Source organism: Bufo bufo, chromosome 6, assembly GCF_905171765.1.
Source record: "Bufo bufo chromosome 6, aBufBuf1.1, whole genome shotgun sequence".
Taxonomy (NCBI): Eukaryota; Metazoa; Chordata; class Amphibia; order Anura; family Bufonidae; genus Bufo; species Bufo bufo.
In genome coordinates this window covers 381,429,974-381,451,879 of record NC_053394.1, presented here as the reverse complement: position 1 = coordinate 381,451,879, position 21,906 = coordinate 381,429,974, and the positions used below count along the sequence as shown (strand labels likewise).

Below are 21,906 nucleotides of genomic sequence, written 5' to 3'. Positions count from 1 at the left end.
TAAACGGCAGGACAATAAGCTCTTATATTAGGATGGTTAGATAAAGCAGACACTAGCGGATCGCTAGTGTCTGAAAGCTAAATAGGTGAAACAAAGTGATAGAAACCCTTTAAATGAAAAAATTGCAAAAAAAAAAAACCTTCCCCATATGTTTGGTATTGCCGCATCTGTAACGACCCGGACTACATACATATCACATAAATTATCCCCTACTGTGGACGCCGTAAAAAAAGAAATAAATAAAAAAGACAGAATTGCTAATTTATTCTTAGTTGCCACCGAAAAAACGTGATGATAAGCGATCAAAAAGTGCCATTTGCTCCAAAATAATACCAATACAAAATCCAAGTCATCCCGCAAAAATCAAGCCCTCACACAACTCCATAGAAAGAAAAATAAAAAATGTATAGCTCTTGGAACGCGACGATGAAAAAAGAAAGAAAAACCCTTGGTCAGTAAGGTCCAAAACTGGTCACTAAGGGGTTAATGATTGTCCGAGGAATGTTCTGCCATGCTGAATTCATTTGGGCAAGCAAATCATCAATATCTGCTGTTTATATCTAAAGGTGCATTTACACCAACAGATTATCTGACAGATTTTATGAGCAATCATTGGTCAGATGGCCTTTGGTATCTGGTGGGACCTTCCATCGCCCTTTTGTATCAGTATAAATGGTGTCAGTGGGCAGTATAATAAATCTTTTACATTAAATACCAAGTAATACGGGATCACATATTATTTAACATTCCCTAATTGACTCTTCTGATTGATTCATCAGAATTACACCTGAAATTAATTTCAAGAAATAGTTCATCTGTAGTGATAGAATTTTCATTATCATTGGATGGTGTTTATATATGAATCGCAGGCACTTAATATTAATCCACAAAACAAAGGAAGATTTTATGGAGCGTGCCATCCAGTTTGTGAGAGTGACAGGACTGTGCTTCCTACTGTCCATTCCACTCTCCTCCCTCCGAGTCCAGCTGCTGTATCTGTCATCCATTATAACCCAGGTCTCATTCCCCGGCCTGCACTCTCCCCAGCAGCAGGTGTGATACAGTGATGTCATTGTCCCTGCTGGGCTGAGAGGGAGAGCGCACAGACCAGAGATAATCCCCCGGCCTGTGCGCTCTCCTCAGCTCAGCAGGAGAGATGACGTCATCACGTCTGCTGCTGGGAGGAGCATGATGTGCTCGGTAGTACTTTATTAATTTTATTCAAAGTATAAGCAGTATAAGGAGCTTCACTACTGTAAGGGACACTAAGGGACAGCACAAAGGGGGCATAACTATTGTGTGGTGCCACTAAGGGGAAGCATTATTGTAAGGGGCATAACTATTGTGTGGGGCCACTAAGGGGAAGCATTATTGTAAGGGGCATAACTATTGTGTGGGGCCACTAAGGGGAAGCATTATTGTAAGGGAAATAACTACTGTGTGGGGACACTAAGGGGGCATAACTACTGTTTGGAGACATCAAAGGGGCATTCTCCTGAGGGCACTAAACAGGAATTCTACTGTGAAAAGGACTCTTAGGGGAGATAACTATGGTGTGGGGAACTAAGGGGACATTCAACGCCTCTTGTCCAGCGCTAGGAAATGTTTTATTTATATGTATTTAAAATGACTGGGTGGAGTTTGCAGGGAAGTTGCTCAAGGTGGGGGCCAACCTAGTCTAGTTATGCCCATCGGTCTACTATTAGTTTGTGATCTTTTTGGACACTAGTGTTTGTCAGTTAATTCTTGTATTTTGTGCCATACCTTTCTGTGGATTTTTTTTTATATTGAAATGTGATACAATCTCAATAGAATATTTTGGTATATTATTCATCAATAATAAAATGTCTTTTATTCTTGGCAGATGACTGTACCAGGAACTTAGAGAAACATCTGGTATCTTCAGATTTTGAAGTAGATGATCGTGGTATCATACAAGATATATATGAAGAGCATGCCAATATCCAAGATATACCCTTATCCAATCACAGCAACAATGCATCATTTGATTCTTTTAAACAGGTCCGATCTTCTGATTCATCACAAACTGTGACACAGAATAAAAGTTACAGAAAAGGTGTTAAACATCCAACAGCTCATGAAAGAGAGAAAATATTTTCATGTTCAGAATGTGGAAAATGTTTTAGATTTAAATCTAAGATTGTTACTCATCAGAGAAGTCACACAGGAGAGAGGTCATTTTCATGCTCAGAATGTGGGAAATGTTTTAAGCATAAATCAGCTCTTGTTACACATCAGAGAATTCACACAGGGGAGAAGCCATTTTCATGTTCAGAATGTGGTGAATGTTTTAAGCAGGAATCACATCTTGTTGTACATCAGATAATTCACACAGAAGAGAAGCCATTTTCATGCTCAGAATGTGGAAAATGTTTTAAGCATAAATCAGCTATTATTATACATCAGAGAATTCACACAGGGGCAAAGCCATTTTCATGCTCAGAATGTGGGAAATGTTTTCAGCATAAATTAGCTCTTATTACACATCAGAGAATTCACACAGGGGAGAAGCCATTTTCATGCTCAGAATGTGGGAAATGTTTTAACCTGAAATCAAATCTTGTTATACATCAGAGAATTCACACAGGAGAGAAGCCATTTTCATGCTCAGAATGTGGGAAATGTTTTAAGCATAAATCAGCTCTTGTTAAACATCAGAGAATTCACACAGGGGAGAAGTCATTTTCATGCTCAGAATGTGGGAAATGTTTTAACATGAAATCAAATCTTGTTACACATCAGATAATTCACACAGGAGAGAAGCCATTTTTTAATGCTCAGAATGTGGGAAATGTTTTAAGCATAAATCAGCTCTTGTTACACATCAGAGAATTCACACAGGGGAGAAGCCATTTTCATGCCTAGAATGTGGAAAATGTTTTAACATGAAATCAAATCTTGTTACACATCAGATAATTCACACAGGAGAGAAGCCATTTTCATGCTCAGAATGTGGGAAATGTTTTAAGCATAAATCATCTCTTGTTACACATCAGATAATTCACACAGGAGAGAAGCCATTTTCATGCTCAGAATGTGGGAAATGTTTTAAGCATAAATCAGCTCTTGTTACACATCAGAGAATTCACACAGGGGAGAAGCCATTTTCATGTTCAGAATGTGGTGAATGTTTTAAGCAGGAATCAAATCTTGTTGTACATCAGAGAAATCACACAGGAGAGAAGCCATTTTCATGTTCAGAATGTGGGAAATGTTTTAACCAGAAATCGGTTCTTGTTACACATCATAAAACTCACAGAGAGAAGCCATCTCCATGCTTAGCCCTTTCGTGAACTTCCTTATGAGTTTTTATGGTAGTTAGTGTTGCTATCTGGCTTTATTCCGTCGGACACTCATTTTTACAGGGAGATAAAACAGCGCCTTGCTTTGAGTTACTAGAGGTGGCACGAGGGCTCGGAGTGATGATTGGGACCACTGTGAGAGCTCCCCAAACACGTATTGTCTCCTGTTTTGAATGAATACCAGTCATCAAAGGACAAATCCAGTTAAAAGTGAAAGTTTATACTATATATATATATATATATATATATATATATATATATCCCTTCTAAACAAAAATGTTTGGTGAAATAAAAAAAAACCTATAGGACCTGATATAAAAAGATAACTATCTACCTATTCTAGCCCCGGTCTGTTCTACCTTTTATAAGTATTTGTAATCAAATATGAGCTTGTCAAGAAACTGTCAGCTCTTACTGGGTTTCATCAGTAATGTGCAAGTTCTCCCATCAAGTAACCCAGGTGAGGATTGCCTCATTACATAGAAGCAATTGCTTGACATCCTAAAAAAATATCATCTTAATCTGCATACCCTAACCAAAATGTACCTGTAGATAAATCCAACAAGTGCACCCCTGTATTTGTAGAAGTCATGTGGTTCACTCATCTCACATGCATTAACCAAGGATTCACCCACTGGTAATTTTCTTCTTTGTATGTCCCACCAGTTTTATAATTGAAGACTTGATATTGTCCCAATTCCAAAACAGGCAGGGGTGAAGACCTTAACCTCTTGGGGACACAGGGCGTACAGGTACGCCCTGATGTCCCGGTACTTAACGACACAGATGTCAGCCGTTTAACCCCTTCCATGCCGCGGTCCGTAGGGACCGCTGTATGGAAGGGGTTAACAGGGAGGGAGCTCCCTCCCTCTCCCATCGTGGGCTGCTGTGCCATTTCAGCCCATGATTCTTGACGGGATCACAGAGGGAGGGGGCCCCCTCCCTCCCCATCACCCGCTGCTCTGTTGTGGCAGCGGGCGATGGTTACCATGGCAACCGGATGCCTTCACAGGCTTCCGGCTTGCCATGGTAAGGCTAAGTCTGATCAGACTTCTGCTAAAGGCAGAAGTCTGATCAGAGTAAGTGTAAAGTGAAAATACAGTACAGTACACTATATAGTGTACTGTATTGTATTATACAGACATCAGACCCACTGTATCTTCAAGAACAAAGTGGGTCTGGGTAAAAAAAAAAATTAAAAATGCAAAAACACATTTATCACTGATATCAAACATGTGTAGTGCATTTTTTATTTTTTTTTATCACCACGTCTGTAATGACCTGATCTATGAAACGGCCATGTTACTTTCCCCGCACGGTGAACTCCAAAAAAATAAAAACTATGTTGAAATTTAAATTTTGCCCACCTTACATCCCAAAAAAGGTAATAAAAGTGATCAAAAAAGTCGTATGTACGCCAAAATGGTACCAATCAAATCGGCACCTCATCCTGCAAAAAATGAGCCCCTACATGAGACAATTGCCCAAAATGTAAAAAAAAATATGTCTCTCAGGCTATGGACTATTTTTTTTCTAAAATCCTGTTATTGTGTTAAAGTAAAATAAATAAAAAATATATATACATATTAGGTATCGCCGTGTCCGTAAGAACCTGCTGTATAAAAACATGACCTAACCCCTCAGGTAAATACCGTAAAAAAGAAAAAATTAATGTGTCAAAAAAGCCATTTTTGTCACCTCACATCATAAAAAGTGTAATAGCAAGCGATCAAACAGTTATATGCCTCCCAAAATAGTACCAATCAAACCACCATCTCATCCTGCAACAAATGAGCCCCTACATAGGACAATCGCCCAAAAAAATAAAAAAAAATTGGCTCAGACTATGGAGACATTAAAACATGATTTTTTTTTTTGTTTCAAAAAGGATATTATTCTGTAAAACTTAAATAAAAAAGTAACATATTAGATATCACCGTGTCCATAAGAAACTGCTCTATAAAAATAAAACATGACCTAACCCCTCAGGTGAACACAGCAAAAAAAATTATATAATACGGTGTCAAAAGCCATTTTTGTCACCTTACATCACAAAAAGTGTAATAGCAAGCAACCAAAATGTTATATGCACCCCAAGATAGTGCCAATCAAACCAACATCTCATTCCGCGAAAAATGAGCCCCTTCAACAGTCGCCTAATTTTTTTTCAAAAATGCTTTATTATGTAAAACTGAAACAAAACCCCCCAAAAACTAGTCATATTTGGTATTGTCACGTCCATAACAACCTGCTCTATAGAAATAGCACACGATCTAACCTGTCAGATCAACAATGTAAATAACAAAAAATAAAAACGGTCCCAAAACAGCCATTTTTTTTTTTGTTAATTTTCCATTTTAATCCATTTGTCCAGTAACAAAGCAAGGATTAACAGCCAAACAAAACTCTATATTTATTGCCCTGATTCTGTAGTTTGCAGAAACACACCTTTGTTACTGGAAAAAATGGATTAAAATTGAAAATTTGCCCAAAAATTGAAATTCAGAAATTTTATCTCCATTTCCCATTAACTCTTGTGGAACACCTAAAGGGTTAACAAAGTTTTTAAAATCAGTTTTGAATACCTTAAGGGGTGTAGTTTCTAAAATGGGGCCATTTATGGGTGGTTTCTATTATGCAAGCCTCACAAAGTGACTTCAGACCTGAACTGGTCCTTTAAAAAGTGGGTTTTGGAAAATTTCTGAAAAATTTCAAGATTCTAAACTTCTAATCTTTGTAACGTCCCTAAAAAATTAAATGGCATTCCCAAAATGATCCAAACATGAAATAGACATATGGGGAATGGAAATTAATAACTATTTTTGGAGGTATTACTATGTATTATAGAAGTAGAGAAATTGTAAAGAAGTAGAAAATGATAGAAGTAGAGAAACGTGGAAATTTGCACATTTTTGGTAAATTTGGTATTTTTTTTATAAATAAAAATGATTTTTTTTTTTACTCCATTTTACCAGTGTCGTGAAGTACAATATGTGACAAAAAACAATCTCAGAATGGCCTGGATAAGTAAAAGCATTTTAAAGTTATTCATACATAAAGTGACACTGGTCAGATTTGCAAAAAATGGCCTGGTCCTTAAGGTGAAAATGAGCCCGATCCTTAAGGGGTTAAGTGATTATCGCCCGGTGGCTCTCACTCCTATTGGTATTAAGTGCTTTGAACAACTTGTTCTCAGGCCTATGAAGAGCAAGATCTGCACCTCCATGGACCAATACCAGTTTGCTCACAGAGCACATAGGTCAACTGAGGATGCTGTTTCACTTGCCCTTCACACCGCAATCACACCTGGAGCAGAGAGACAGCTATGTGCGGATGCTGTTCATTGATTTCAGCTCTGCCTTTAACACCATCCCTCCCAAGTTGGCAACGAAACTGAACAACTTGGGTCTCAGCTCACACCTGTGCAATTGGATACTGGATTTTCTTACAAAAAGACCACAAATCGTAAGCATGGGCAAGCACTTCTCTTCATCCTTAACACTAAACACTGGGGTACCGCAAGGCTGTGTGTTGAGCCCTCTCCTTTACTCCCTCTTCACAAATCACTGCAAACCTATTCACAATACCATTATAAAATTTGCAGATGACACGACCGTGATAGGCCTAATCTCCAACAATGATGAAACAGCCTATAGGAAAGAGGTTGAGAAACTAGAGAGATGGAGTAAGAACAACAACCTCATACTCAATACCAAGAAAACAAAGGAGCGGATTCAGAATTTTAGGAAAAAGAAACGGAAGGGACACAATTCCATTAGCATAAATGGTGGAAACGTGGAGATAGTTCAAAGTTTTAGATTCTTAGGATTTCAAATTAGTCAGGACTAGGGTTGAGCGAACCCAAACTGTAAAGTGTTTAACTGTGTGCCCTTAGAAGCCATCAAAGCCATGCCTTCTAATGTGATTGGCCAGTGCAGCATGTGACCCAGCCTCTATATAAGCTGGAGTCACGTAGCGCTGCACGTCACTCTGCTGTTACTAGTGTAGGGAGAGGATGCTGCTGGTGATTTCAGGGAGAGAATAGGACAGAATCTGTGATCAGAACTCGAATATAACTCAGCGATCTACATACATTTAGTTGTGTAGGTGCAGTGCACAATCTTTTTACCCTGCCTCGAGCCCAGTGACAGAAAAAAATAACTTTTATCCGTCTGTTAGTTAGGTGGGCGGCGACCATTTTATGCAAGCTCCGTGCACCAGCACTGCATCTGAGCTTTTGTGACATTCAACACCAAGCTTGAAATACTGCACTAATAATCTGGTTTTAAAAAATCACCCTTTTTTGGCAATATACAACATCTGGTGCATTTGCAGGATTAGTCAGTGTGCAATTTAAGCTAGAAATACAGCCATAATTTTCTGGGTTTTTAAAAACACCCTTTTTGTGCAAAATACACTATTTTACAGCCCTAGCTGCATCTGCACGTGTGACATTCAATCGTTTTATACAGCTTTCATATTCTGTTATAAAAAAAAAACCTTTTTTTCAAAATACTTAATAATGCAGCCCTTGCTGCATTTGTGATGGTTAAAAGAAGTTTTAAAAATTAAAATAATTTTCTGGCTTTGAAAAAACACAATTTTTTGGCAAAATACACAATTTTACAGCCCTTGCAGCATCAGCACATGTGAAATTGAAGGGTTATATACTGCTGTCATATTCAGTTATTAAACAAACACTCGTTTTAGGCAAAAAACTTAATTTTCCAGCCTTTGCTGCATATGTCATTGTGAGATACACTCTTTCCATACTGTGGTCATATTCAGTTATTTGAAAAACACCCATTTTGGGCACAAATCTTTAATTGCGGCCTAGTCTGCATCTGTACGTGTGAGATACACCCTTAAGATACTGTGGTTATATTTTTCTATTGATAAAACACCCTTTTTGGGCAAAAAATACAATTTTACAGCCCTTGCAGCATCAGCACATGTGAAATCCAAGGGTTATATACTGCTGTCATATTCAGTTATTAAACAAAAACCCGTTTTGGGCAAAAAAGTCAATTTTGCAGCCTTTGCTGCATATGTTATTATGAGATACACACTTTACATACTGTGGTTCTATTTAGTTATTTGAAAAACACCCATTTTGGGCAAAAAAACTTTAATTGCGGACTAGTCTGCATCTGTACGTGTGAGATCCAACCTTTATATACTGTCGTTCTATTCTGCTATTAGTTAAACACCCATTTAGGGCAAGATCCTAAATTTTAGAAATATGAGGAGAGCGTCAGGGACGTGGTGCTGCTGGTGGAGCTCCTGTTGCAGGGGGAGGACGTGGTCGATCTCTGCCAACTACACGCACAAGTGAAACCCCTTCCTCAGGTGCGAGTAGGCAACAGAACCTACAGCGGTATTTGGTCGGGCCTAATGTGGCTCTACGAATGGTGAAGCCAGAACAAGTACAGGCGATAGTAGATTCGGTTGCTGACAGTACCTCCAGTTCCTTCACATTGTCTCCCACCCAGTCTCCTGTTGAAAGATCAGAGTTGACACCTGCAGCTGATGTCCATCAGTCTTTCACCTCACCCCCTTGCAAATCAGCCAAGCAGTCTGAGCCCCAAGTCATGCAGCAGTCTCTTTTGCTTTTTGATGACTCTGTTAGCAGGGTTTCCCAGGGCCATCCACCTATCCCTGCCCCAGAAGTGGAAGAGATTGAGTGCACAGATGCCCAACCACTTATGTTTCAAGATGAGTACATGGGAGGACCATTGCTGCACGTCTCGGATGATGACGAAACACAGGTGCCAACTGCTGAGGCTTTTGAAAGTGTGCAGACCGACAAGGAGGGCAGGGATGAAAACTGGGTGGAAGATGATGTGGAGGACGATGAGGTCCTCGACCCCACATGGAATCAAGGTCATGTGAGTGACCTATGTAGTTCAGAGGAAGAGGCGGTGGTCGCACAGAGCCACCAGCACAGCAGAAGAGGGAGCAGGGTGCAAAAGCGTAGTGACTGTCCCCTAGACAGTACACCTGCTACTGCCCACTGCAGCAAGGGACCGAGCACACCAAAGTCGGCTCCAAGGAGTTCCCTGGTGTGGCAGTTCTTCAGACAATGTGCTGACGACAAGACACGAGTGGTTTGCACGCTGTGCAATCTGAGCCTGAGCCTGCTACTGCCCACCGCAGCAAGGGACCGAGCACACCAAAGCCGGCTCCAAGGAGTTCCCTGGTGTGGCAGTTCTTCAGACAATGTGCTGATGACAAGACACGAGTGGTTTGCACGCTGTGCAATCTGAGCCTGAAGCGAGGCATAAATGTTCTCAACCTGAGCACAACCTGCATGACCAGGCATTTAAGTGCAAAGCACGAGCTGCAGTGGAGTAGACCTCAAAAACCAAGAAAGGTCTCTGGCTCCTCCTGCTTCCTCTTCTGCTCCGATCTCGGCCTCTTCATCCACTTCTGGAGTGACAGTGCCACCTACCACCCCGCAAACAGAGAATCTGCCAGCAACACCACCACCTGGGTCACCAAGCATCTCCACAATGTCCCACGGAAGCGTTCAGCTCTCCATCTCCCAAATGCTGGAGAGGAAGAGGAATTACCCACCCGCGATCACTAGCCCTGAATGCCAGCATTTCTAAATTACTGGCCTTTGAAATGCTGTCATTCCGTCTGGTGGAGACGGAGAGTTTTAACCCCTTAAGGACTTAGAGTGTACCGGTATGCCCTGTTTCCCGAGTCCTTAAGGACCCAGGGCGTATCGGTACGTTCTGTGTAGTTTTGATCACTGCCGCATGGCCTGCAGTGATCGGAACAGGGTGCCTGTTGAAATCATTCAGCAGGCACCCTGTGACAATGCCTAGGGTGGTCCTGTGACCCCCCCCCCCCCCCCCCCGCTTTGCCGATCACTACAAACCGCAGGTCAATTCAGACCTGCGGTTTTTAGCGCTTATGCAAGGTTCTGATCCCTGCGGTCCGTGACCGCAGGGATCAGAAACCTCAAAGTGCCTGTATTTATGAAGGTTAACCCCTCCTGCAGCTCTCTGTGTTTTTGTGCCTGCGGGCGCAGTGGGGGGAGGATTGCGGGCGGTGCGGGAGGCGTGCGGCAGTGTGTGTGGGGGGGTGCGCGATCTTCCGCCCCCGCCCCCCGTTTATTTTCAGGATGGCCGAGCGGTTGAATCGGAGTGTCAGCTCATTGCTGACACTCTGATTCAAACGGCAGACATCTATGCAGATGTCTGCCATTTTAACCCCTTCCATGCCGCGGTCCGTATGGACCGCTGTATTGAAGAGGGAGGGAGCTCCCTCCCGCTCCCATCGGGAAGCTGCTGTGCCTTTGCAGCCCCTGGACAGGATGGGGTGACAGATGGAGGGAGCCCTCCTTCCTCCCCTTCCCCGTCTGCTCAGTTGTGGCAGACGGGGAAGGTTCCCATTGGAACAGGACACCTTCTTAGGCATCCTGCTGTCTATGGTGCTGAACAGATCTGTGTTAAAGAGGACCTTTCACCGATTCTTACCCTATGAACTAAGTATACAGACATGTGGAGCGGCGCCCGGGGATCTCTCTGCACTTACTATTATCCCTGGGCGCCGCTCCGTTCTCCTGCTATGCCCTCCAGTATCTCCGTTCCCTAAGTTATGGTAGGCGGAGTCTGCCCTAGCGCTGGCCAATCGCATTGCAGAGCTCACAGCCTGGGAGAAAATAACCTCCCAGGCTGTGAGCTCTGCGCTGCGATTGGCCAGCGCTAGGGCAGACTCCGCCTACCATAACTTAGGGACTGGTATCTCCGCCTACTATAACTTAGTGAGCGGAGATACCGGAGGGCATAGCGGGAGAACGGAGCGGCGCCCGGGGATAATAGTAAGTGCAGAGAGATCCCCGGGCGCCGCTCTACATATCTGTATAGTTAGTTCATAGGGTAAGAATCGGTGAAAGGTCCTCTTTAACCACCTCCGGACCGCCTAACGCAGGATCGCGTTCCGGAGGTGGCAGCGCTGCGCAGAGTCACGCATATACGCGTCATCTCGCGAGACGCGAGATTTCGCTCAAAGCCGGCCCGCGCATGCGCATCGCGGGCCGGCAAAAGTTAAAGAAGAAGTTCGTCACCAGCCTGCAGCAACGATCATTGGCTGGCAGGCTGGCGATTTTTAAAAAATCCAATCACTGGCCATATAACAGATCATATTAGTAAATATGATCTGTTATATGGCTTCTCTGCTGGTCCTTTTCGTCGGTTGGATCCAGCAGAGAAGCAGACTGAACTGTGAGTAGCACCAAACACTTCACTGTAGCCCCTGATCACCCCCCTGCACCCCAATTAATCCTTTGATCACCCCTTTGATCGCCCCCTGTCAATCACTTAGTGAAAGACAAAAAGTGATCAGTGTAAACTGTCACTTTTTTTTTTCACTAGTATTGGCTGTTAGGTTTTAGGGATAGTTTAGGCCCCTTGGTTAGGTAGTTAGCGTCAGTTAGCGCCCACCCCACCGCACCGCAGTCACTTTTATTCGCTGATTAGCGTATCGCTAATCAGCATTTGTACTTTTATAGTATCTGTAAGTGATCAAAACTGATCACGGTCAGATCTATAATAGTATTAGTGTCACCTTAGCTCGCCCTCCACCCAAAACGCAGTGTTTGCCCGATCAGGCCTGATCGGTCGCCCCCACACGTGCGTTCACCCACGCCCGCCCCACCGCAGTGACAAAAAAATATTTTTTTTTGATCACTGCACATTCACTTTACACGCACTGCGGCGATAAAAAAATCAGTTTTGATATTTTTTATCAACCGCAGCGGCCTCCGGTACTTCGCTAGCCTCCCCTTTGTAAGACAGGTTTGCTTTTTTTCTTGGGTAGTCTCAGGGAATACCCCTAAATTTAGTAGTCCAAAATGTCAAACAGGGGGTATTCTTCTGAAGAGGCCTACAGGATTCTGACCCAGTCGGATGAGGAGTGGGAACCCTCATCTGACGAATCTAGCGGGTCAGAATATGAACCTGTGGAAAGCAGTGGCTCTCTGACCCAAAGTTCGGACGAGGAGGTGGAGGTCCCTGGCAGCACCAGGCGTACCCGGCCCCATGTCGCTAGACCACAGGTTGCGCAGGATCCGCTTCAAGAGCAGCAGAGTGGGGCTGTCGCTGCCGGATCACGTGGTGAGGCATACACCAGCAGTGCAGCCCTTCCTGGACCTAGTACCAGCACTGCCGTACAACATGGTGAAGTAGCGAGCACCAGAAGGGCAGTTGAAGCTGGTACGGTGGCACGTGCAATAGTTACCCCGTCGCAGCCACCGCACAGACAGGCCCGTAGAGCCCCTAGAATCCCTGAGGTGCTGGCAAACCCTGATTGGCAGTCACCAACTTCAGCCGCACCAGTAGTTCCCCCTTTCACCGCCCAGTCTGGAGTTCGGGTTGAGACGGCTCAAATCGGTTCGGCCCTGGGATTTTTTGAGCTGTTCTTGACTGCGGAGCTCTTGGACTTAGTCGTGGCAGAGACAAACCGGTATGCCACACAATTTATAACCGCAAACCAGGGAAGCTATTATGCCCAGCCTTTCCGGTGGAAACCAGTCCAAGTTTCCGAACTTAAAATTTTTCTGGGCCTTCTCCTCAACATGGGCCTGACAAAAAAGCATGAACTGCGGTCATATTGGTCCACGCACCCGATTCATCACATGCCCATGTTCTCTGCTGCTATGTCCAGGACACGATTTGAGACCATCCTGCGTTTTCTGCATTTTAGCGACAACACCACCTCCCGTCCCAGAGGCCACCCTGCTTTTGACCGGCTCCACAAAATTCGGCCCCTCATAGACCATTTCAACCAGAAATTTGCAGATTTGTATACCCCTGAGCAAAACATCTGCGTAGACAAGTCCCTAATACATTTTACCGGGCGCCTTGGCTTCAAACAATACATCCCAAGCAAGCGTGCCCGGTATGGGGTCAAATTGTATAAGCTCTGTGAAAGGGCCACAGGCTATACCCACAAATTTCGGATCTATGAGGGAAAAGATCAGACCCTGGAGCTGGTCGGTTGCCCTGACTACCTGGGGAGCAGTGGGAAGACAGTCTGGGACTTGGTGTCACCCTTATTCGGCAAGGGGTACCATCTTTATGTGGACAATTTCTACACAAGTGTGGCCCTCTTTAGGCATTTGTTTCTAGAACGGATTTGCGCCTGTGGCACCGCGTGAACTAGTCGCGTGGGCTTCCCCCAACGGCTTGTAACCACCCGTCTTGCAAGGGGGGAGAGGGCTGCCTTGTGTAACGAAGAACTGCTCGCGGTGAAATGGAAAGACAAGCGTGACGTTTACATGCTCTCCTCCATTCACGCAGACACGACAATCCAAATTGAGCGAGCAACCCGTGTCATTGAAAAGCCCCTCTGTGTCCACGACTATAATGCGCTCATGGGAGGGGTGGACTTCAATGACCAGATGTTGTCTCCGTATTTAGTTTCCCGCAGAACCAGACGCTGGTATAAGAAGGTGTCTGTATATTTAATTCAATTGGCGCTGTACAATAGTTTTGTTCTCTACAGTAAGGCTGGGAGAACACGATCTTTCCTCAAATTCCAGGAAGAGATCATCGAGAACCTCCTTTACCCAGGAGGTTCCGTGGCCCCATCCACCAGTGTAGTTAGCCGTCTACACGAGCGACATTTCCACAGTGTCGTTCCTGGTACCTCAACCCAACCGTCACCCCGAAAAAGATGTCGTGTCTGTAGCAGGAGTGGAATAAGGCGTGACACCCGCTATTTCTGTCCTGACTGTGCTGACCACCCTGCCCTATGCTATGGAGAGTGTTTCCGTAAGTACCACACACAGGTACACTTAGCATAGGGATTGCATCTCACAGGACAGGCACACAGGGCTATTAGGGCCCTTTTACTCACAGCTGCTGCAAACCTCTCCTTTCACCTGGGATAAAGTGCATAACGTACTTTGCCACATCTTTGGTCGATTTGCGCTTTGCACATTGTCCCATGGGGAAGGAGAGGTTTGTTCTATAAAGGTAAAAAAAACTAAACAAAAAAAAAATTACCGGTAAGTAAAAAAGTTAAAAAAAAGTTAATATGTTCTGTTCTCAAGTTAATAAAGTTATTGCTTTGCGGCCTGGTTTTTCTTTTTTGTTTTGGTTTTTTTACCTTCCAGGTGGACCAACCGATCGACTAGCTGCAGCACTGATGTGCATTCGGACAGAAGCATTGCGCTGCTGTCAGATTACACGCAAGTCGGTGTATGCGGCGCTGCAAGACGAGATTTCTCCTCTGCAGTAAAAGATACGTTTGCCGAGGCATATGAGCTGAGGAGGTGGCGGTGTTCATATACTTTGGCAAACACTTTGTATATATATATCTAAAAAAAAAATCCCGGCAATGATTTATTCATCCACATCGATTGATGTGAATGGAGAAATCGGGTTTGCCAGGGCATACGAGCTAAGTGGGTATGGATGTTGGGCGGAGCTCCTATGTCCTGGCAGACGCCTTTCCCCTCCTTTTTCTTTTTTTGGCAGAGATTTTTTCATCCACATTGATCGATGCGAATGAAAAAATCTGTGCCGTTCATTTTTTTCTTTCAGCCCAGAGGCTGAACGGAAAATAAAAATCTCATTACCCGTATGCTCAATATAAGGAGAATAGCAGAAACTCCTAATGCTGGGCATACATGTAATGATTGCGGAGACCCTCAAATGCCAGGGCAGTACAAACACCCCACAAATGACCCCAATTTGGAAAGAAGACACCCCAAGGTATTTGCTGAGGGGCTTATAGAGTCCATGAAAGATTGAAATTTTTGTCCCAAGTTAGCAGAAAGGGAGACTTTGTGAGAAAAATAAATAAATCAATTTCCGCTAACTTGTGCCAAATTATTTTTTTTTCTATGAACTCGCCATGCCCCTCATTGAATACCTTGGGGTGTCTTCTTTCCAAAATGGGGTCACATGTGGGGTATTTATACTGCCCTGGCATTTTAGGGGCCCCAAAGCGTGAGAAGAAGTCTGGTATCCAAATGTCTAAAAATGCCCTCCTAAAAGGAATTTGGGCACCTTTGCCCACCTAGGCTGCAAAAAAGTGTCACACATGTGGTATCTCCGTATTCAGGAGAAGTTGGTGAATGTGTTTTGGGGTGTCATTTTACATATACCCATGCTGGGTGAGAGAAATATCTTGGTCAAATGCCAACTTTGTATAAAAAAATGGGAAAAGTTGTCTTTTGCCAAGATATTTCTCTCACCCAGCATGAGTATATGTAAAATGACACCCCAAAACACATTCCCCAACGTCTCCTGAATACGGAGATACCACATGTGTGACACTTTTTTGCAGCCTAGGTGGGCAAAGGGGCCCACATTCCAAAGAGCACCTTTCGGATTTCACAGGTCATTTACCTACTTACCACACATTAGGGCCCCTGGAAAATGCCAGGGCAGTATAACTACCCCACAAGTGACCCCATTTTGGAAAGAAGACACCCCAAGGTATTCCGCGAGTTCCTAGAATTTTTTATTTTTTGTCACAAGTTAGTGGAAAATGATGATTTTTTTTTTTTTCATACAAAGTCTCATATTCCACTAACTTGTGACAAAAAATAAAAACTTCCATGAACTCACTATGCCCATCAGCGAATACCTTGGGGTCTCTTCTTTCCAAAATGGGGTCACTTGTGGGGTAGTTATACTGCCCTGGCATTCTAGGGGCCCAAATGTGTGGTAAGGAGTTTGAAATCAAATTCTGTAAAAAATGACGAGTGAAATCCGAAAGGTGCTCTTTGGAATATGGGCCCCTTTGCCCACCTAGGCTGCAAAAAAGTGTCACACATCTGGTATCTCCGTATTCAGTAGAAGTTGGGGAATGTGTTTTGGGGTGTCATTTTACATATACCCATGCTGGGTGAGAGAAATATCTTGGCAAAAGACAACTTTTCCCATTTTTTTTATACAAAGTTGGCATTTGACCAAGATATTTATCTCACCCAGCATGGGTATATGTAAAAAGACACCCCAAAACACATTCTTCAACTTCCACTGAATACGGAGATACCAGATGTGTGACACTTTTTTGTAGCCTAGGTTGGCAAAGGGGCCCATATTCCAAAGAGCACCTTTCGGATTTCGCTCGTCATTTTTTACAGAATTTGATTTCAAACTCCTTACCACACATTTGGGCCCCTAGAATGCCAGGGCAGTATAACTACCCCACAAGTGACCCCATTTTGGAAAGAAGAGACCCCAAGGTATTTCGTGATGGGCATAGTGAGTTCATAGAAGTTTTTATTTTTTGTCACAAGTTAGTGGAATATGAGACTTTGTAAGAAAAAAAAATAAAATCATCATTTTCCGCTAACTTGTGACAAAAAATAAAAAGTTCTATGAACTCACTATGCCCATCAGCGAATACCTTAGGGTGTCTACTTTCAGAAATGGGGTCATTTGTGGGGTGTTTGTACTGTCTGGGCATTGTAGAACCTCAGGAAACATGACAGGTGCTCAGAAAGTCAGAGCTGCTTCAAAAAGCGGAAATTCACATTTTTGTACCATAGTTTGTAAACGCTATAACTTTTACCCAAACATTTTTTTTTTTTTATCAAAGACATGTAGAACAATAAATTTAGAGCAAAATTTATATATGGATCTCGTTTTTTTTGCAAAATTTTACAAGTGAAAGTGAAAAATGTCATTTTTTTGCAAAAAAATTTGTTAAATTTCGATTAATAACAAAAAAAGTAAAAATGTCAGCAGCAATGAAATACCACCAAATGAAAGCTCTATTAGTGAGAAGAAAAGGAGGTAAAATTCATTTGGGTGGTAAGTTGCATGACCGAGCAATAAACGGTGAAAGTAGTGTAGGTCAGAAGTGTAAAAAGTGGCCTGGTCTTTCAGGGTGTTTAAGCACTGGGGGCTGAGGTGGTTAAAGGCATAGATCTGTTCAGACAAAGTGTAAGTAAAATACAGTGCAGTACACTATATAGTGTACTGTACTGTATTATTCAGACATCAGACCCACTGGATCTTCAAGAACTAAGTGGGTCTGGGTCAAAAAAAAAGTGAAAAAAGAATAAAAAAACATTTATCCCTGATTAAAAATGTAAAAAATAAAATTCTCTACACATGTTATATATCACTGCGTCCGTAACGACCCGATCTATAAAACGGTCGTGTTACATTTTCCGCACGGTGAACGCCTTAAAAAATAAAAACTATAATAAAATCGAAAATTTGCTAACCTTACTTCCAAAAAAAGGTAATAAAAGTGATCAAAAAAGTCGCATGTACGCCAAAATAGTACCATTCAAACCATCGTCTCATCCTGCAAAAAATGAGACCCTACCTAAGATAATCGCCCAAAAACTAAAAAAAAATATGGCTCTCAGAATATGGAGACACTAAAACATGATTTTTTGTTTTTATTAAAATTTTTTATTATTGTGTAAAACTTACATAAATAAAAAAAAGAGTATACATATTAGGTATCGCCGCGTCCGTATCGACAGGCTCTATAAAAATATCACATGACCTAACCCCTCAGATGAACACCGTAAAAAATAAAAACTGTGCTAAATAAACAATTTTTTGTCACCTTGCATCACAAAAAGTGTAATAACAAGCGATCAAAAAGTCACACGCACCCCAAAATAGTGCCAATAAAACCGTCATCTTATCCCACAAAAATCATACCCTACCCAAGGTAATCGCCCAAAAACTGAAATAATTATGGCTCTCAGACTATGGAAACACTAAAACATGATTTTTTTTGCTTCAAAAAAGAAATCATTGTGTAAAACTTACATAAATAAAAAAAGTATACATATTAGGTATCGCCGCATCCGTGACAACCTGGTCTATAAAAATATCACATGATCTAACCTGTCAGATGAATGTTGTAAATAGCAAAAAATAAAAACAGTGCCAAAACAGCTATTTCTTGTTATCTTGCCTCACAAAAAGTGTAATATAGAGCAACCAAAAATCATATGTACCCTAAACCAGTACCAACAATACTGCCACTCTATCCCGTAGTTTGTAAATGGGGCCACTTTTTTTGAGTTTCTACTCTAGGGGTGCATCAGGGGGGCTTCAAATGGGACATGGTGTCAGAAAAACCAGTCCAGCAAAATCTGCCTTCCAAAAACCATCTGCGCCGTGCCATGTGCCCGTACAGTAGTTTACGACCACATATGGGGTGTTTCTGTAAACTACAGAATCAGGGCCATAAATATTGAGTTTGGTTTGGCTGTTAACCCTTGATTTGTAACTGGAAAAAAATTATTTATATGGAAAATCTGCCAAAAAAGTTAAATTTTGAAATTGTATCTCTATTTTCCATTAATTCTTGTGGAACACCTAAAGGGTTAACGACGTTTGTAAAATCAGTTTTGAATACCTTGAGGGGTGTAGTTTCTTAGATGGGGTCACTTTTATGGAGTTTCTACTCTAGGGGTGCATCAGGGGGGGGCTTCAAATGGGACATGGTGTCAAAAAAACCAGTACAGCAAAATCTGCCTTCCAAAAACCGTATGGCATTCCTTTACTTCTGCACCCTGCCGTGTGCCCGTACAGTAGTTTACGACAACTTATGGGGTGTTTCTGTAAACTACAGAATAAGGGCCATAAATATTGAGTTTGGTTTGGCTGTTAACCCTTGCTTTGTAACTGGAAAAAAAATATTAAAATGGAAAATCTGCCAAAAAAGTGAAATTTTGAAATTGTATCTCTATTTTCCATTAATTCTTGTGGAACACCGAATCGCATCGCATTCCGGAGGAGATGGGCGGGCTGGAGGGAAGCGCTGGGCGGCGGCAGTTTGTGAAGGTAGACCGAGCCTCTAGGTGCTAATGACGCCCCCATAGCACCTAGAGGCTCATTAGCATATCTATATAAGTTCATTTTTTTGCGAAACGGCAGGACAATAAGCTGTTATATTAGGATGGTTGGGTAGAGCAGACACTAGCGGATCGCTAGTGTCTGAAAGCTAATTAGGTGAAAACGAAGTGGTAGAAACCCTTTAAACTAATAACACACAAAGAATTAAATGTTACCATGTTTTTATTGAACACACCATGTAAACATTCACAGTGCAGGTGGAAAAAGTATGTGAACCCCTAGACTAATGACATTTGCAAGAGCTAATTGGAGTGAGGTGTCAGCCAACTGGAGTCCACTCAATGAGATGAGATTGGAGGTGTTGGTTACAGCTGCCCTGCCCTATAAAAAACACACACCAGTTCTGGGTTTGCTTTTCACAAGAAGCATTGGATGATGTGAATGATGCCTCGCACAAAAGAGCTCTCAGAAGACCTACGATTAAGAATTGTTGACTTGCATAAAGCTGGAAAGGGTTATAAATGTATCTCCAAAAGCCTTGCTGTTCATCAGTCCACGGTAAGACAAATTGTCTATAAATCGAGAAAGTTCAGCACTGCTGCTACTCTCCCTAGGAGTGGCCGTCCTGAAAAGATGACTGCAAGAGCACAGCGCAGACTGCTCAGTGAGGTGAAGAAGAATCCTAGAGTGTCAGCTAAAGACTTACAAAAGTCTCTGGCATATGCTAACATCCCTGTTAGCGAATCTACTATACGCAAAACACTAAACAAGAATGGATTTCATGGGAGGATACCAAAGAGGAAGCCACTGCTGTCCAAAAAAAAATTGCTGAACGTTTACAGTTTGCACAAGAGCACCTGGATGCTCCACAGCAGAACTGGCAAAATATTCTGTGGACAGATGAAACCAAAGTTGAGTTGTTTGGAAGAAACACACAACACTATGTGTGGAGAAAAAGAGGCACAGCACACCAACATCAAAGCCTCATCCCAACTGTGAAGTATGGTGGTGGGGGCATCATGGTTTGGGGCTGCTTTGCTGCATCAGGGCCTGGACGGATTGCTATCACCGAAGGAAAAATGAATTCCCAAGTTTATCAAGAAATTTTGCAGGAGAACTTAAGGCCATCTGTCCACCAGCTGAAGCTCAACAGAAGATTAATTTTGCAACAGGACAACGACCCAAAGAATAGAAGTAAATCAACAACAAAATGGCTTAAACAGAAGAAAATACGCCTTCTGGAGTGGCCCAGTCAGAGTCCTGACCTCAACCCGATTGAGATGCTGTGGCATGACCTCAAGAAAGCGATTCACACCAGACATCCCAAGAATATTGCTGAACTGAAACAGTTCTGTAAAGAGGAATGGTCAAGAATTACTCCTGACCGTTGTGCACGTCTGATCTGCAACTACAGGAAACATTTGGTTGAAGGTATTACTGCCAAAGGAGGTTCAACCAGTTATTAAATCCAAGGGTTCACATACTTTTTCCACCTGCACTGTGAATGTTTACATGGTGTGTTCAATAAAAACATGGTAACATTTTATTCTTTGTGTGTTATTAGTTTAAGCAGACTGTGATTGTCTATTGTTGTGACTTAGATGAAGATCAGATCACATTTTATGACCAATTTGTGCAAAAATCCATATCACTCCAAAGGGTTCACATACTTTTTCTTGCAACCGATATATATATATATATATATATATATATATATATGACACAGTATCTCACAAAAGTCAGCCCATTCCTCACATTTTTATAAATACTTTATTCTATCTTTTCATGGGACAACCCTGAAGATCTGACACTTTGATACAATATAAAGTAGTCAGTGTACAGCTTGTATAACGGTGTGAATTTGGTGTGCCCTCAAAATAACTCAACACACAGCCACTAATGTCTGAACCGCTGCCAACAAACGTGAGTACACCCCTAAGTGAGAATGGGCTAATTGTGCCCAATAGAAAAAACATTTCCCGAACTTGGGTTCGGTTCCAAGGTACCACTTGGAACCGAACCAGAGTTCAGGAAATGGTTTTTTTACAGTACAAATTAATTTATGAAGTTATTGCACGATGTCTCACGCAATAACTTCAGCTCATCGGAGCCAATACATTCTAATACTGTACGGAGCTCCTGCTCTGTACAGCATCAGAACTAAGTTTTATGGAAATCGACTTTGGATGTTTCATCCGAAGTCGATTCGCTCATCCCTAGTCATCATCATAGAGATTGTACTGAAAACTACATTTTCTGATAGTCTGTCCTATCGGGGTGGTGTAGAGAGATTCCTGTTTGCTGTCAGGAGATCAATAGACATTTTAGTAAAGACAGTTTCTGTAGAGTGGAGAGAGGGAAAGGCAGAAGACAGTAAAAGAGATGTTCCAGAGGTTTAGAAATGAAGCGGAGGTTAGAAACAGGTTGGTAGTGAGCGGCACAGGTCGGGTCAAGATGTTTTATTTAGTAGTGGGGTTATAACAAAATGTTTGATAGAGGATGGGAAGCGAGAGAGAGAGAGGTTATATATTGTAGTAAGGCGGGAAATGACAGCCGGGGAGAGGGACTGGAGAAGGTGTGAGGGGATAGGATCACTGCTACAGGTGGGGGGACGAGAAGCAGAGAGAAGCCTAAAGACTTCTTCATCTGTTATAGCGTCAACAGAGGAGAGAGAGCACATGGAAGTGTGGGAGGGAGGAGGATCGAAACTGGTTGGGGGCTGGGAAATTATTTCCTGCCGGATGTAATCGATCTTGTCTCTGAAGTAGGTGGCCAGATCATCA

At 42.6% G+C, this 21,906-nt stretch overlaps 1 protein-coding gene across 1 annotated transcript in view; it reads left to right on the top strand.

Annotated features, from left to right (window-relative positions):
• Positions 1–21,906, top strand: part of LOC121005745 (zinc finger protein 729-like) — a 456,628-nt gene that overhangs the window by 3,407 nt on the left and 431,315 nt on the right. The window contains 2 exon segments of the mRNA XM_040438514.1: positions 1,865–2,793; positions 2,796–3,271. Of these exon segments, the coding sequence (XP_040294448.1) occupies positions 1,865–2,793; positions 2,796–3,271 (1,405 nt within the window).